This window comes from Phaethon aethereus (assembly GCF_964289735.1).
Source record: "Phaethon aethereus genome assembly, chromosome: 2".
In the NCBI taxonomy this organism is placed as follows: Eukaryota; Metazoa; Chordata; class Aves; order Phaethontiformes; family Phaethontidae; genus Phaethon; species Phaethon aethereus.
In genome coordinates, this window is record NC_138582.1 from 6,159,154 (window position 1) to 6,173,284 (window position 14,131).

The 14,131-nt window shown below is 42.6% G+C and overlaps 1 protein-coding gene across 1 annotated transcript in view; it reads left to right on the top strand.

Annotated features, from left to right (window-relative positions):
* Positions 1-14,131, top strand: part of COL22A1 (collagen type XXII alpha 1 chain) — a gene marked incomplete at both ends in the record, with an annotated part of 226,292 nt that overhangs the window by 179,639 nt on the left and 32,522 nt on the right. The window contains 7 exons of the mRNA XM_082015057.1: positions 1,069-1,122; positions 2,704-2,757; positions 3,740-3,844; positions 4,343-4,387; positions 6,494-6,571; positions 10,004-10,039; positions 10,405-10,458. Of these exons, the coding sequence (XP_081871183.1) occupies positions 1,069-1,122; positions 2,704-2,757; positions 3,740-3,844; positions 4,343-4,387; positions 6,494-6,571; positions 10,004-10,039; positions 10,405-10,458 (426 nt within the window). The remainder of the gene's footprint in view (positions 1-1,068; positions 1,123-2,703; positions 2,758-3,739; positions 3,845-4,342; positions 4,388-6,493; positions 6,572-10,003; positions 10,040-10,404; positions 10,459-14,131) is intronic.

Below are 14,131 nucleotides of genomic sequence, written 5' to 3' on the forward strand. Positions count from 1 at the left end.
GAGGATGTCAGTGACATGGAAATGCAGGTATATGCAAGCATCCTTTTTTTTGCCATCCTTTCACAGACTGATGCTGCTCCAAATGTTTCTATTGGCTCATAGGCCAGTGGCTGTAAATAACACAGAAATTAGGAAACCTTTAATTCTCTTTTAATAACCCAAAGGCAGCAGATACATTCACTTTGTGAAGAGTTGGGCTATGGAAGTTTTTCGTCACCACCCAACTGTTTGTAAACTGTTTGTCCTTCTATGAGATATTACTGCCCAGCCCTTCCAGCAGAAAGAGGTCTCTGTGCTCTACTCCAAGTCAGACAGATTATTTCAGCCTGCTGATGTGGATGCTTTTAGATAACCTGTCTGGTTTAGCCCTAAATGGTTTAGGTATGTTAATAGAAGTCCTTCTCCTTGCAAAGCTGTCGTGGCAGGTGAACCCTGGCCAGTGCAGAGTGACAAGCAACTGGAGAGGTATAGAGGAAAATATCTAAATATAGCCTGGTAACAGCTCTATGGAGACATGTATCCCCAAATATATGTCCTCTCATGCCCCCCATGCATTTCTGGGGACACACATGGGCTTTCACACCCTACAAAGCTTACACAGACAGAAGAGACCTACAGTTCAGAACTACAACACTCTGAATGGTTTGAGCTGTTCATCTATTTAGTGCAAATGAGTGTTTTCAGGTTTTGTTCCCCAGAGTAGAGAAAGGTAGAATTGTAAACAAAGCATACTTTATTGACCTAGATTTTTATTTTAATGGTAAATCAACATACTTTCCTCAGTTCTTTTGATGTTTTAAGCCCAGACTTTTCTTCCTGTATCTCAGCTAGATTTACGATTATTTTGATGGAGGGTAATTTTAAGCTCCCAAAGGGAGTCTTCGTCCATTTTGTATTATTTCATGCTTCTTTACACTACAAAGTGTTTCACAAAAATCCAATTTTTTGCTTTGTGCTTGTACAACACCTTGTCTGACATGAACTCCAGTCTCACTTGGAACATCTTGTTCCTGTGGTGGTACAAGTTATGAATTATATATGCACACACATTTAATTTTCTTACAACAGGGTGTGACTGGACCAGCAGGGCCCCCAGGTCCCAGAGGTTTGCCAGGAAACGTGGTATGTATGCACCAGTGTATTTGTTTTCCCATCTGTGTCCTGATTTCTTTATTTAATATGTTTAGTTTTCCCTTCCACAGGCTTACTATCAGGTTCAAAAGGCTGTGTTTCCTTACACTTTTTTAACGGTTGAATTGAAAGATCTGGAGGCACCTGGGAATAGTGTATCCATGAAACATATTCTTATATTCATCTGTAGCAAAAGGGAGTTGTGGAGCTGCTTCATTCCTCACCGAATTGTCAAAAGCAATTTTTGCTGCCAGCTCTTCAAGAGAAAGATTGCAGTGTTTATTGTCTCCCCAGTTTTGTTTCCCTTGCCTCATTTTCACTTATACTTTCCTTCTGAAAACATGACTTCTTGATATAAAAATTGCATGGTAAACCCCTATTTTTATTACGAAAGTATGTAAGTATTTGATCCTACAATCAGAGCCTTGAAATCAATATGGTGTCCTCCTTACTTCAGTAGATGTTCATCACCATTATTAAGATGTGCCTGATACAGATTTCATGTTTGCAGAAAAATCTTTGGACTGTCTCTACTTTTTTTCCACCGAGTAGTTTTCTTTCTCGTGCCTGGGGTTTCTCTGGGTTTGCACCAGAGTAAGTGAAAGGCAGCAGTTAGACCTCATGTTATAATGTATTCAGGCGCAGTGGTTTGGCACAGAGGGTTCTTTAAGGCAGAGTTTATTACCTGGGCAATCCAAAATATCTTAAATTGCCTTTCTACTAATTGTTGAGATACATTTGATTTAATTATATTAATGTAGTGATTTAATTTCAAACTGAAAGATTATATAAAAAATGAATACTTTTTCCAATTTCATATTCCTTTAAGCAAACTTCTATACCAGTAATACCAATATATTACCTATAAAAGATAATATAGTCAGAAATAATTTTTACCAGTGCAAAAAGGAAAGTAATTGTCACATCCATCCTGTGAGGAGGTCAATTCAATCCTACCGGTGCCAAGACATTGTTTCACATCTTAAAACGGAGTAACACTCCATAATGCTAACTCATGTTTTGGTGAGTTAGGAAGTTACAGCATTTAATCTGTAGCTCTAAATCATCTATGTTTTGACAAGGAATCCTTTGAGATCTGCCAAGATATGAAAAGGGTTGAAAATGGAGAGGGTAAAATGAACATAACTGTGTTTTCCAAAGCATAGCCCTGGAGAGCAGTAGCCATAAAAATGTTGGCTTCTTTCATACAGAGGTGATGATTGGGAGGTTGTCGGTAATGGATTGGGAACTGCTGAGGATTTCACAGAATGAAAAAAATAGCTATTGGTAGAAAGAGAATGCACAAATCTGAGGTTAGCTCAATTTATGCTTTTATTGTTCAGCTCTTTTCTATATTGAAAAAAACCACAAATGCTCCTCTAAGCACTTGGTATACAGCTTTTCTGTGAGGTTCTCTGGATTACAGGCTGTCTAGGAAATGTACTAGGAAATGTAGAACTGATACTAATCTTTAAGATGGACTGTAGTGAAACCACAGATCTATCCATTTGCTTTAGGATCAAATACTGCCTAAAAAGAAAGTTTTAAGCTTTAAAGTTCTTTTCTCGCCAGGGTGTGCCTGGAGGCCCTGGGCTACCGGGAAAGGAGGGAGCAAAGGGGGAAAAGGTGAGTTTGTTCTTTCATGGATTTGTTTCTTTTCTTCTTGGGCATTTTAAGTAACCTGAGACAGAAGCAGTCTGAACTGGGAAAATATTTCATAGGTTCGTTGACATTTAAGACATATGGACTCATTATATCATTTTGTCTGATCTCCTCTGTTACACATACCCTGAGGTTTTCACCCTGTTGCAGCTTTATAGTTTACCTAATAAAACCATCGATATACAAGTGGATGTAGTGAAGTCACTGTTACACATTTACGCAATGATGATCTTCTACTGTCCTCACTGCCTGACAAGAGTGGCCATTTGGTGTTTTAAGTACCTCCTGTTCACCACTGTAAATCCAAAGCTGGAAGAAAAACTGACTATCATGATTAGGAATCTGAGACTTCTGCCTTCCTGATAATCTGTTGTAATTGGACTATTAGTTCAGCTTTCCAGTGCACCTTCACTTACCTTTTTCCTGCCTTGCCTAACTGTTATGTGCCGTCTCATAGCTAGGCAATGAGCTCTCTGAGGTCAGGGGTTTGAAGTTTGCTCATATGTTGCACAGTGCCCAGCATGCTGGAGTCCTGATCTTTGTTTGCTGGAGCAGGAATGATTAATCAGAAACATGGCCCCATGTATGCATATGTATTAAAAAGTTTAAAGGGTTTAAAAAGGCATGAATCCCAGCCCTTTCAGTCAAATAATCTTCCAGATCACTGAGATCTACCTCAGGGTCACGTGTGGATTAAGGGCTCTTTTGCATATCTGGTTCCCAAAATATTCTGAAGTCTCTTTTTACTTTCCTTAAGGAAAATTACAAATGCCCTGAGATTACTGAAGGAAAAGGCTTCCCATAAAAAAAGATTTTCTATCACACCAAGACAAATTCTGATGAGAAAGCTATTAAAAACAGCATATCTTTCAGTCACAATGAAAGACCTGAGACAGGAATGGTCTTTAGTATGCTACTAAGAGTTTTGCTGGATTGTCTTATACAGGGTGATCCTGGAAAAGAAGGAAAAGTGGGTTTACCAGGGCCAGCTGGTGATCCAGGGCCTGCTGGAGAACCAGGCTTGCCTGGTAAGGGTAAAGATGGAGAACAGGTAAGTACTGCATGCGAGATTAGATAGATGAGTATGACTTCTGCAGGAGAACGGTGGATTTTTGGTAGAGTTAGGCTACATTACCACAAGTGCTCGCAGGCTGTCTACTGAAGACATGAAAGACCTCGTTGTGCAAAATGCTGCAGATCACAGTGCTGTATCCGGAAAGGCAGAGAGAACTGAAACTGTATTTCTGAACATTTAAGTCCTTGTTAGTGTGCCATGGTGGCCACTGAAAATAGAGACCTCCACAAAAAGTAACCATTGTCCTTGTGACCAGTACAAAAATGATTAGCTTGATGGAATTTCTCTAAAAGCATGTAATTCTAGCCAAATTAGCCGATTATTTGATTTGCTTACAAGTTATCAGTAAAATACTACCAGTATGGTGTGAGGCAAGGAGGGTGGTGGTAGGGATGCTTGCTGCCTTGACTACAGGTCCAGGCTCCTGTTTGACTGCATGGTGACTGTTTTCTGGTTTTGGCTCTGTCACTTCAGGGGCAAAGAGGCCCACCAGGCTTGCCAGGACCCTTTGGACATAAGGTGAGCATGGGTTTTATTGTTCATTGTGGACTACTACTCTCCATCACTGGAACTGAAGAAAAAGTTAGGGTGAAAACATGGTCTGTTTTTCACTGGAATGTAAAGTTCATGAAACTTTCACCCACAAATGGACTTCTAGCCTTTTAGAAGGTTCTTTATTATTCCAGTATGTCCGTAGATGTAATTATTAAGATATAAATTAGCTGTGCTCACTTCCCATGTTTAAAATTTCTTCCAGTATTATGTGAATTCAACACGGACTAAGAACTGAATGCTGCAGACTTTTGCAGGGAAACTGTGACTGGAGACCTTTAATCCATACAGCAAAGAGACATTTCATAGCTAAAGGATGACCTACTCTTGAGACTGCCTGTCAGGCCCTCAAAGAGCACTCCTCCATAGCACTCATTTCCTTCACCTCTCTCAAGGAGGATGTGAATTGTTTTCTAATGGGACCAGGTAGTCCTGGTTTGTCCTGCCATATTGTAGTTAAAGCAAAGAGTAGCTAGTTGACGAAGTTAATGACACTAATTTGAGCTGAAAATAATATTTATTCCCTTATAAGTACGCAGCAAATAGAGAAAGGAATAAACCAGCAAAAACCTTTACTTCTAGGAGCATCTGGATTGCCTTGATTCTTCAATCAGATATATCAGAAATTCTCTTCTTTGAAATGACCATGTCCTGATCTAGACTGCAAGAAGAATAGGATGTTGAAGCAGATTCTGTAAATGATATAAGTAGGAATACAGCAGTATAAGACTAGATCCATCTAGGTCCCCTATTTTTGAAATAACCAAACTGCTGTGAAATGTTTTCTTTTCGTTTTGCTGCATTCTGTATAAATGCATTGTAGTCTGTTGTATATATTCTTGACGGTTCAGAACACACACAATAATAGACTGAGAATTGTTATAACAGTCAGAAAAAAATACTAAAGGAAATCTCATTAAATATTCTATTCAATATCAACACAAGAGGGTAAGAATCTTAATTGTGCATGGGAATTACTATTGAACTTTTTGTATTGAAATTATGTTCTTGAATAAAATAACAGATGAGGGATCTGCTGGAGTGTTTGAACCAATCAGAATACATTTTCTCTCACTGTATTTGCAGTATTTTTTCTTTGTAATATAAGATTAGTTTAAGAAGAAAGACAGAGAAAAAAATTAGGAGATATTGCAGACTGAATTTTCAGTGGGCAGAATCCATGGGTAACAATTTTTCTATCATGCTTCTACATAGCTGGAAATAATGTAATAATAAATAACATAAATAAGATTCGTTGTTAGAAGTCTAATACCAATGTGAGACCAAATCTCACAACTGCAATACAATCCATAAAGATCTTACTTGATTTCTCCCTATAACAAGAGAATTGACATTAAATTTAAGTATTGCAGCTGAATTCTTTCTTAAGTCTCTGTCTACAATACCCATTAAACAGTGTCAAGTAGCTGTCTGTACTCCACAGGTTTTACTATTGAAAATCCTGTTTTCTAGAAGGGAGAGCTCTCCTTTTTTTAGTACAGTCCTCTACAGAGAGTGGTAGAACTGCTGAATTATTTTTCTACAAAAAAATTATTCACACACTTCTGTGAGTAGGCTTATGTTGGTAAAGGAAAGGAGAATATTAAGATGTAACCAGACATCCCTAATTCTATCTTTCCTGGATAAATAATCTGTATTTAGCAATGTTTGCTAGTTAGCCATCTACTATAGAAACACAAAGAAAATCATATTAGGGTGTTTAGTGCTTCCCCAGGACAAGGAGAGTGCCTAATACCCTGCAGGCAATGGCAAATGCTGGAAAGTGGATGCTGTGCACTAAAATAAATTATAATACTTGTAGAGGCTGCGTTCCTGCTCAGTTATGCGATGTGGCGCACGCTGATGTCGTGTGAGCACTCACAGAGGTGGTCTGGGGCTCATGTGAAGGACGGGGACAGTTTTCTTGGCCTGATGTGACAGTAACTGTGCCATATCCCCATGCAGCCACAGCCTGATACCTTTCCTCCATGGGCAGGATCCGGTCAGGATGATTGCATTTCAGCACATTTTCTCGGCAGCGCACTAAGCTTTTAACTTCTCTCTTTGTTTCAGGGTGAGAGGGGAGCTCCTGGCCTCCCCGGACAGCCTGGAGACAGAGGCGTGCCAGGAATCGGTCTGGCTGGACCCCCCGTAAGTAGCAGCTGATGCTGCAACCTGTGACAAGGCAAAGACTTACCCGCTGCCGCTCGGGGAGGGGGTTCCCTGGGCTCAGCTGTGCCAAGAGCCCACGGGACATTTTACCTTCTGAAGATGCAAACTACAAACTAGTCCAGAGGCTGCCATTTGTGTGTCAAATGTCTGTCGTGAGGGCTCTTGAGGCATTCGGGTTTAGTTGAAAGAGAAAGGCGGAGAAGTGCTATAGGAGTGATTGATACCACTGGCTGTTACTCCTGACTTTTCTGCATCATATTGGCTGTGGATGTGAGTCAAGGTCTGTGCTGAGCCAGCAGGTCTGGTCTACTGGGGTGACATAACCCTGCTGTCACCCTGTTAGAAGGGATGAGCGTGAGACACATGCCCACATCCATGACATGGTCAGCACCCTGATAGGGAAACCCGATTGCTTAAAGTGCCACCTTCCAAGAGAACCACCATCCTCATAATTTCCCATAAAGATTTATTTGCACCTCACCCAGCTCTGCCCTCACCTCCTCTTCATCAGGAAGCCATGAGATGTATCTGGGAGTCTGCTCTTGAAAGTTTGGATTTTCATATAGCTGGTGTTCAATCGTTCCAGTACTTGTCACGTACAACTCCTCTTGAGATGAGGAGGGTTTGGGAGTGCTCTGACTGTAGCCCTGCTCAGAGTCCTCCAGATATGCACGGAATTTATGAGTGAAATAAGTTTAGGAGGAAGCCAACTTTATTCCTAGCTGTAATTGCTAGAGGACATCTGAGACCTTACATTCTTTTACAATGCCTCCAACATGCCATAGTACCGTACCAGTCACGGTGTTTTCATGCTCTGGATATCTAGATAAAAGTTTTGCAATTACTACAGGGAATTACCTCGGTAAGTCATATTGCTGTGTAATACTGGTTGACAAATCTAGCTGTCTGAGGTGTATCTCCACTTAATATTTGCTTTTACCAAGCTGAACGCTATATAAGGTAAAGCAGACTGGGTCAGTCACATTGCACACTGCGACTGTGGCATGGCTTTCATGGTCCTCACAGGACGACTGAAGATTTTCTGTGTGTTATTTGTTATGATTTATCTAAGGAACAGGGATGTTCTTGCTTTTCTTAATGTTCTGTTGTTAATATTAAAATTAAAATGAAATTAGCAAATGAGCGTCTAGCTCGTTTGAAAGTCACTAGGCTGTGGCTGGTTTTTAATTACTGATTTTTAGATTCACTACAGGGGTAGATGAGTTCGCTTCTGCATCCTGATGTACACCAGATGACAAGGTTATTCTTATTGGGGCTTTAGCATCCACGTATCTATGAACACAAATTACTAAGAACTTGACTCCATCGCTTTTCTCACACCAGAGGATTATTTTTTCCTGTGTCATCACTGTTTGACCACTGTCAGGATGAGTAGCCACCTGCTTACTACACTATTCCCAACTTATTTATTTATTTATTTATTTAAACTGCTTCACTAAATACTTTTTTTTAACAACTATTATGATGGTTTTCTCCAATGTAGATTAATCATAACCTCAGCTCCAGTGCAAAGACTCTGGAATTTGAAAAACACTATATAACCTTGAATCCATCAGACTTTCACAAAGACAGTGCCACATAAAAAAATAAAATAAAGTCAACGGAGCTGCTTCGGTGTGTATTACACACTGAATTAAAGGTGTCAGCCTATACACTTTTTAGTGATGTGACAAAATTGTGTGTATAATACTTTCAGCTTCAGAGCTGAGAGCCGGCAGCTCTTTTGAATTGCAGTCCTCATCCTATTTCCTCCTGTACTCTTAACCTCTCTGAGGCTTTGCTCCGTGCATAAAAGGTATACATACATGAGGATTTTTTTAGTTTGTCTACTAAAGTATTAAGTTACTATTTATGTAACACAGAGCCATAAACTGAATATTAGCAGAGTGTGTTCTTCCCAGCTGAACCATACGCAGAAGAGGGAACTGCTTGGAGAAATGGAGTGAATTCACATGCTCATGCTGATGTTGCCTAACGGATGTGTGTGTTACATAAGTAGAAGTGTTTTGCTCTTGCTCTGCCTTGCCCTGTTCATATTACTGAAGGTTCAGAATTATGTATTTAGCCTTTGCTTGAGCAGAGCATTAAGGCGTCTTGCATGGAGGACTGTATGAGGATTAGTGAATTAACGTGCCTGAAATAGAAACCAAAGGGAGAGGAGTCAGAGCATGAGCCATTTTATTCAAATACAACTCCAGACATGTGAGGTCAAGCCTTGTTTTGGGTGTGTTTGGAATGCCAGATTGTCTCATCCATGCTGGGTATCGGTACTGCATCACTTCTGTGGTGTTCCAATAGAAGTGGACAACTTCTAGTGGCTCATTCTACCCAGTTGCACCTTTTTAAGTTGAATTCCCAAATGAATAGCATATGCAAGCCCACTGGACTCCCTGCTTTGACCTAATTTAAAGAGCACACAGGTCCCGTGGAATGCTTTTCCTTGTATTAGCGGTAGCTGAATACGGTGGTCTTCAGGACCTGGGGGAAATTGTCCTGTCCCAGCCCAACAATTGTGAGGATGCTGTGGTTCTGTGTCCCCAGGTCCAGCCAGTAGCGAGGCTGAGCACGTATTGTCAATGGGCTTATGCATGTGCAATGCCCGCACATACACACACACACACACGTGTGCGGCCACGGAGACCAATGCAGAGAATGACACCTTTATCAACGCTCATATAAACCTAAACAGCACTCTCAGAAACATAGGCAAGGATGTCTCAGTCCTGCTCCTCCTCTCTGGCTGATGAGGTTTGAAGGCCACTGTTGGAATATATACATGAAACATGGATCTTTCCGGTCGTGGACACCTGCTCTGCCCAGGACCCAGGGCCCTGAACCCCAGTGCCCTCCAGTTGCTGGCACCCAGACCTGCAAGGCCTGTGGGTTCAGAGTTTTACACTCCAGTTGCTGGCACTAAGACCTCTTCCTGTTCACCATCTCATCTGAGTTGAAGCTTGCTAACATTCAACCACACGAGCTCAGATTCATGAGCTCACCCATGCTGAAAAATGTTACAAATAGGATTTAATGAGAATATAGGAGGGACTGTGGTGATAATGTGCAGGGCTCAGTCAGACAGGCAACGTGTTAACATACAGCTGGCTTCTTTAGTCCCTTTTTCTCTCTTTTTTTCTCACACTTTTTCCTCCATGATCCACCTCAATTTCTTCCTTACTCTGCCTTTGATCCTTCCCCTAAACATCCTACTGTGAGTATTGCACACTCCAGCAATGTCTGTCTGCACAGCCTGTAAGACTTGCTCCTTTCCCTCACACATCCTTCTCCCTTTTTTGTTATCCTGGTGCTTCAGGACCCACCTTGATCAGCCAAGGAAAATGTTAATTTTAAGCTCCTCTAGTGTTTTGATTGCTGTGTTTTTTCTGTTTGCAGGGCCCTGTGGGACCCCCAGGAGACAAAGGGTCTTTGGTACAGTATGTCTTTCTAACTACACGCAGAGTTTACGGGGAAAGGACAACTGTATTGTGTTTCTATCAGTTATTTCATAAAGGCATGTTTAATTAGTTTCTTTTTGTCCAAGAATGGTAGGGTCACAGGGTGGCTGACCCTCCAAACGGGACTATAAAATACAGCGTACAAAATCTCTTGAGGCACAGAAATGACTGATCCTGTGCTAGTGCCTTTTTTTTTTCTTAAACTGTCTCATAGTTGTTTAAATGGTAATTAATTTTTTTCCCAATAACTACTGGGTTGAGAATTTCTTCTCTTCAGGTAAAGAAGCGCCTGACAAATGCTGTTCACATCAGTCGGTTTGTCTGTTCTCTCCCTGCCAGGGTCCCCGCGGTGTACCTGGTATCCCTGGACCACAGGGGCCTCCTGGCCAGGATGTAAGTAAAATAAAAGTGTAAGTGCTCAAGAAGTTTGCCAATGCTTAAATCTAATTTCCCTAAAAATTGTGCTCGTACTCAATCACAGTCATTGCTTGTGACTAGGATGGTCCAAGGGAGATGATTTGCAGAAATGGAAATCTTACATGTTAGGACGTCAGAGGGGAAAACAATTAGGCTATGCAGGGTTGTCTCAAGGAAAGCAGTGGACTTTACCACTGAACCATTTAAAAACGACACTGGAGAAAGGACTTTGCAGCACACACTGGGGAACGATTCCATACTGGGAATGGGTGATGGTTAAGCTATCTAGGAACTTCTTAGAAGCCGCTCAGATAAGTAACCTGTAATATTTCTATGAAAACAGGGCCACAGCTGTTAAAAAGCTCTCTGCGAGTTCATTTTGCTGCTGCTATGCATAAGAGGTGACATTTTAACCTCTTGGTGTGTTGTCCTCACTCCTGCTGTCTCAGTGGGTGAGTCACGGAGCTGAAGGATAGAGAGAAACGTGGCAGACTCCCAGCTGGAAAGCTGAGCCCTCTCGCTGCCCGGCTTTGTCTCGGTGTTGAATCAGAAAGGGGAGGATTTTTTTTCTCTGCTGGTCAGCCAGCTCTGTGATGTGGAAAACAGGCGTGGAGGAAAACCAGCAAGGGGGCTCTGATTATTTTGAAAGACTTTATCTTTGGATTTGTGCCTGTTGAAAAAATGCTGTGGGGAGGTGGCAGTGGCCTTCTCTAACTCTCCTCCGCAGCGCTGCTTTATGATTCTGTCATGTCTGAAATGGGTACCAGTTTTCAAGAAGTCCATGGCAATTTTCTTCCCTAATACAGCTTTACTGATGTACATCAGCTGGCCTAAATGGTGTACTTTCCTACAGGATGGGTCTCCTTTCCTCCTGAAGCGTTTTGGAAGAGAAGGTCTTGTTTTCTTCCCACCTGCTTTGTCAGGAGACAAATGATTATGGCCGGGGTATTCCTCCACAGCCCATGATAGTAGAAATGGTCCTTTGCCTCCATAACCCTGTGTCCCTGAGCAGCCGCAGATTCGGGATTGATTGTGTCCTGCTAACTGCCCCTGGAGCTCCTCACCTCATCTCAGATGTTTGAGATTTTTAACCTAGAGGTTTTAAACAGGAGATACAATAGACGTTTTATACTGTAATAAACTGTAATATAGGTTTATTACAACTGTATTTTGTGAGGCGAGTGTCAGAGCCAGCTTCTCTGAGTCTTCCTCCGGCTCTGCTCACATCAGTGTTGACTGGTCAGCTCTTGAAGAGGCACTACTACAGCATTTACACCTTTCCTTTCCCTTACAGAAAATTACCCAAACAGAACCAATCCTTACGGTACTTATAAGATGCATCCTCTATTACGCAGTCTTAATTGCACTCCATATGTCTTTTGGGATGTCTCTGTAACCTGGTTGATCACCTATTAAGCAATTCTACCTGTGTTTCAGGAAGTGTAACTACAGAGCACACTAACAGCTCTTGGTATAACAGCAGGGATACCTATTTTGACAAGATCATGCATTTGCAGTTTCTTGATCTCGGCTTTCATTTATGGCTAGTACAAAGGATTTTTTTTGCTGCTTTTGCACTCTTTTATATCAATGTAGTACTCCTGTATTCTTTGAAGCATGCCCATTTTTGTACTGTGTTTTCTTTAAACAGTATATCATCAGTTAGGAAAGCTCCCATTTGAATTGCTAATGTGAATTTGCCATGTAATTCCCAAGCCATTCAGTGGCAATAGCCTTAATGACTTGCCTCAATGTCTTGTCTTTTGCTGTGGCTTTTGCAAATATATTCCTTGTTTTTTTCTAAGACTGAATAATTCTTCTAAATCCCATTTACATACATTAGGTTATCCTCTGCATTATTTTTTCCGTTTGCAGACTCATCAGATGCTCTTGGAAGTGTGTCTGCTATAAGTCGTTTTACTCCCTGATATTGTCAAATCAGTTTTACAGTTGTATTTGGGGAAGTGGAAGAGTCAGTACTTCTTTTGCAGTAGTTTTGGCTAAAATTATCACCCATAGGTGAATATATTGGGGTTTTTTACATGACTACATTCTAGCTTCTTTCTAGTGCCCTAAAAACATGTGCCATATTTTTTGTAATAACATTGCCCAAGGTCACCTTTTGAAACATCTGTTGGCAGCTTGATCAAATATCAACAGTTCTCCAGACAGTGTCTTTTTATTAAAATTTAGGTTTTGAAAACCCTTGTCCAGGTTTACAGTACAGTTGTGCGGATTTGGCTTTGTTCTGTTACTCTTAGCAAAATATTTGGTGTTCATTTGGATGAACTACCCTCTAGAGTTCACTATGTCCATAAATCCCTACAGATTCCCCTCTGGGACAAAGCTGAGACATGCTGTCTTTGTCCCATATACGTGTTTTTTTTTTTTTTGTCTTTAAATTTGCATTTTTTTCCACTTAACAAAAACTCCAATTCTTAAAGCCTAAAAAGTGCTTGCTGTAGGCTTATTGTGCTGCTTTTCCCTATAGTAGGACTAATTTTTTCCATAACAGGACTACCACATATCATGCCTGCTTTCATGCCCTCAATTACTTCAAATATTATTTGTATTTGCTTTTGGGGGAAGAAAAAAAAAAATCACATTTTAAGCTGTCAGTATTCCTGTATTGAGCATTAAAAAAGCATAGCCTTAAGTACGTTCTTCAGAGAAATTGCCAAATCTATCTCATGTTCTGAAAGCTGCAAAAAATAATTCTATAGGTTAAGTGGCGTTAGGTGCATGGCTGCCTCCGCCAGCCGCTCCTGACCAGGTCCCTTCTGCACGGCCGCTGGTGCCCAGGAGCCGGGGTCTCTGCCCAGGCTGCTGTCCCCTTTGCAGGCTCAACCAGGAGCAAAGCTGTGTGTGAATCCCAGCGACGCAGCCGCGGCCACGCCGCGGACGCTGGCACGGCCGATGGCACAGGCTGTTCAGACACCGCGCAGGACGCGCAAACGGCAAACGCAGCCGCCAAGCCGCCTCCTGCTTCAGCCGGCGGAGACAGAAGGTCACTGGTGGCGGCACACACACCGCTCTAGGTCCTACACACATACTTGCAGATCCCTCGAGCACCAGCACAGCCCCTCTGTCCCCCCAGCACCTGCACCCCGGACCCCCGGACCCGCCCCGCGGGTCCTCTGCTTGGCTGGCTGGTCCACCAGCACACACACACGCGTTCACGCACTCGTCCTGCGTCCGCTGCACCCTCACGGTTCCCCCTGGGTGTGCCAGCACAGAGCCTCACTTCCAACGGGATCAATCCGAACTTTGCCAGGTTAGAAGGTTGTGGAGCAGGGGAACCCTGGCCTGGGAACGTGCGGGAATCGATGGAGCTGTGCAGACCCCTGAAGGGATTTGCACGGGAAGGGGCCGCATGCCCGACACCCTGGCCCGCACCCAACGTCCTCCTCCTCACTGGCTGGTCCAGCTCGAGGTTTGTGGGTGAACACACGCGCATCCCCACGCACGCCAGGGCTGGGGAAGGTACAGACACCCGCCCACCCCCGCAGCCAGCAGCGGGCACACGGGCTGTGACACGCAGTCCTCCCTGCCCTGCGCGTGCCCTCGAGGGTCTGCGCAGCCCTATCAGGCCCCATACCCCTCCTAGTCCGGGGTCTCCATGGTTTACAACCTTACCGCTTGCGAAGTG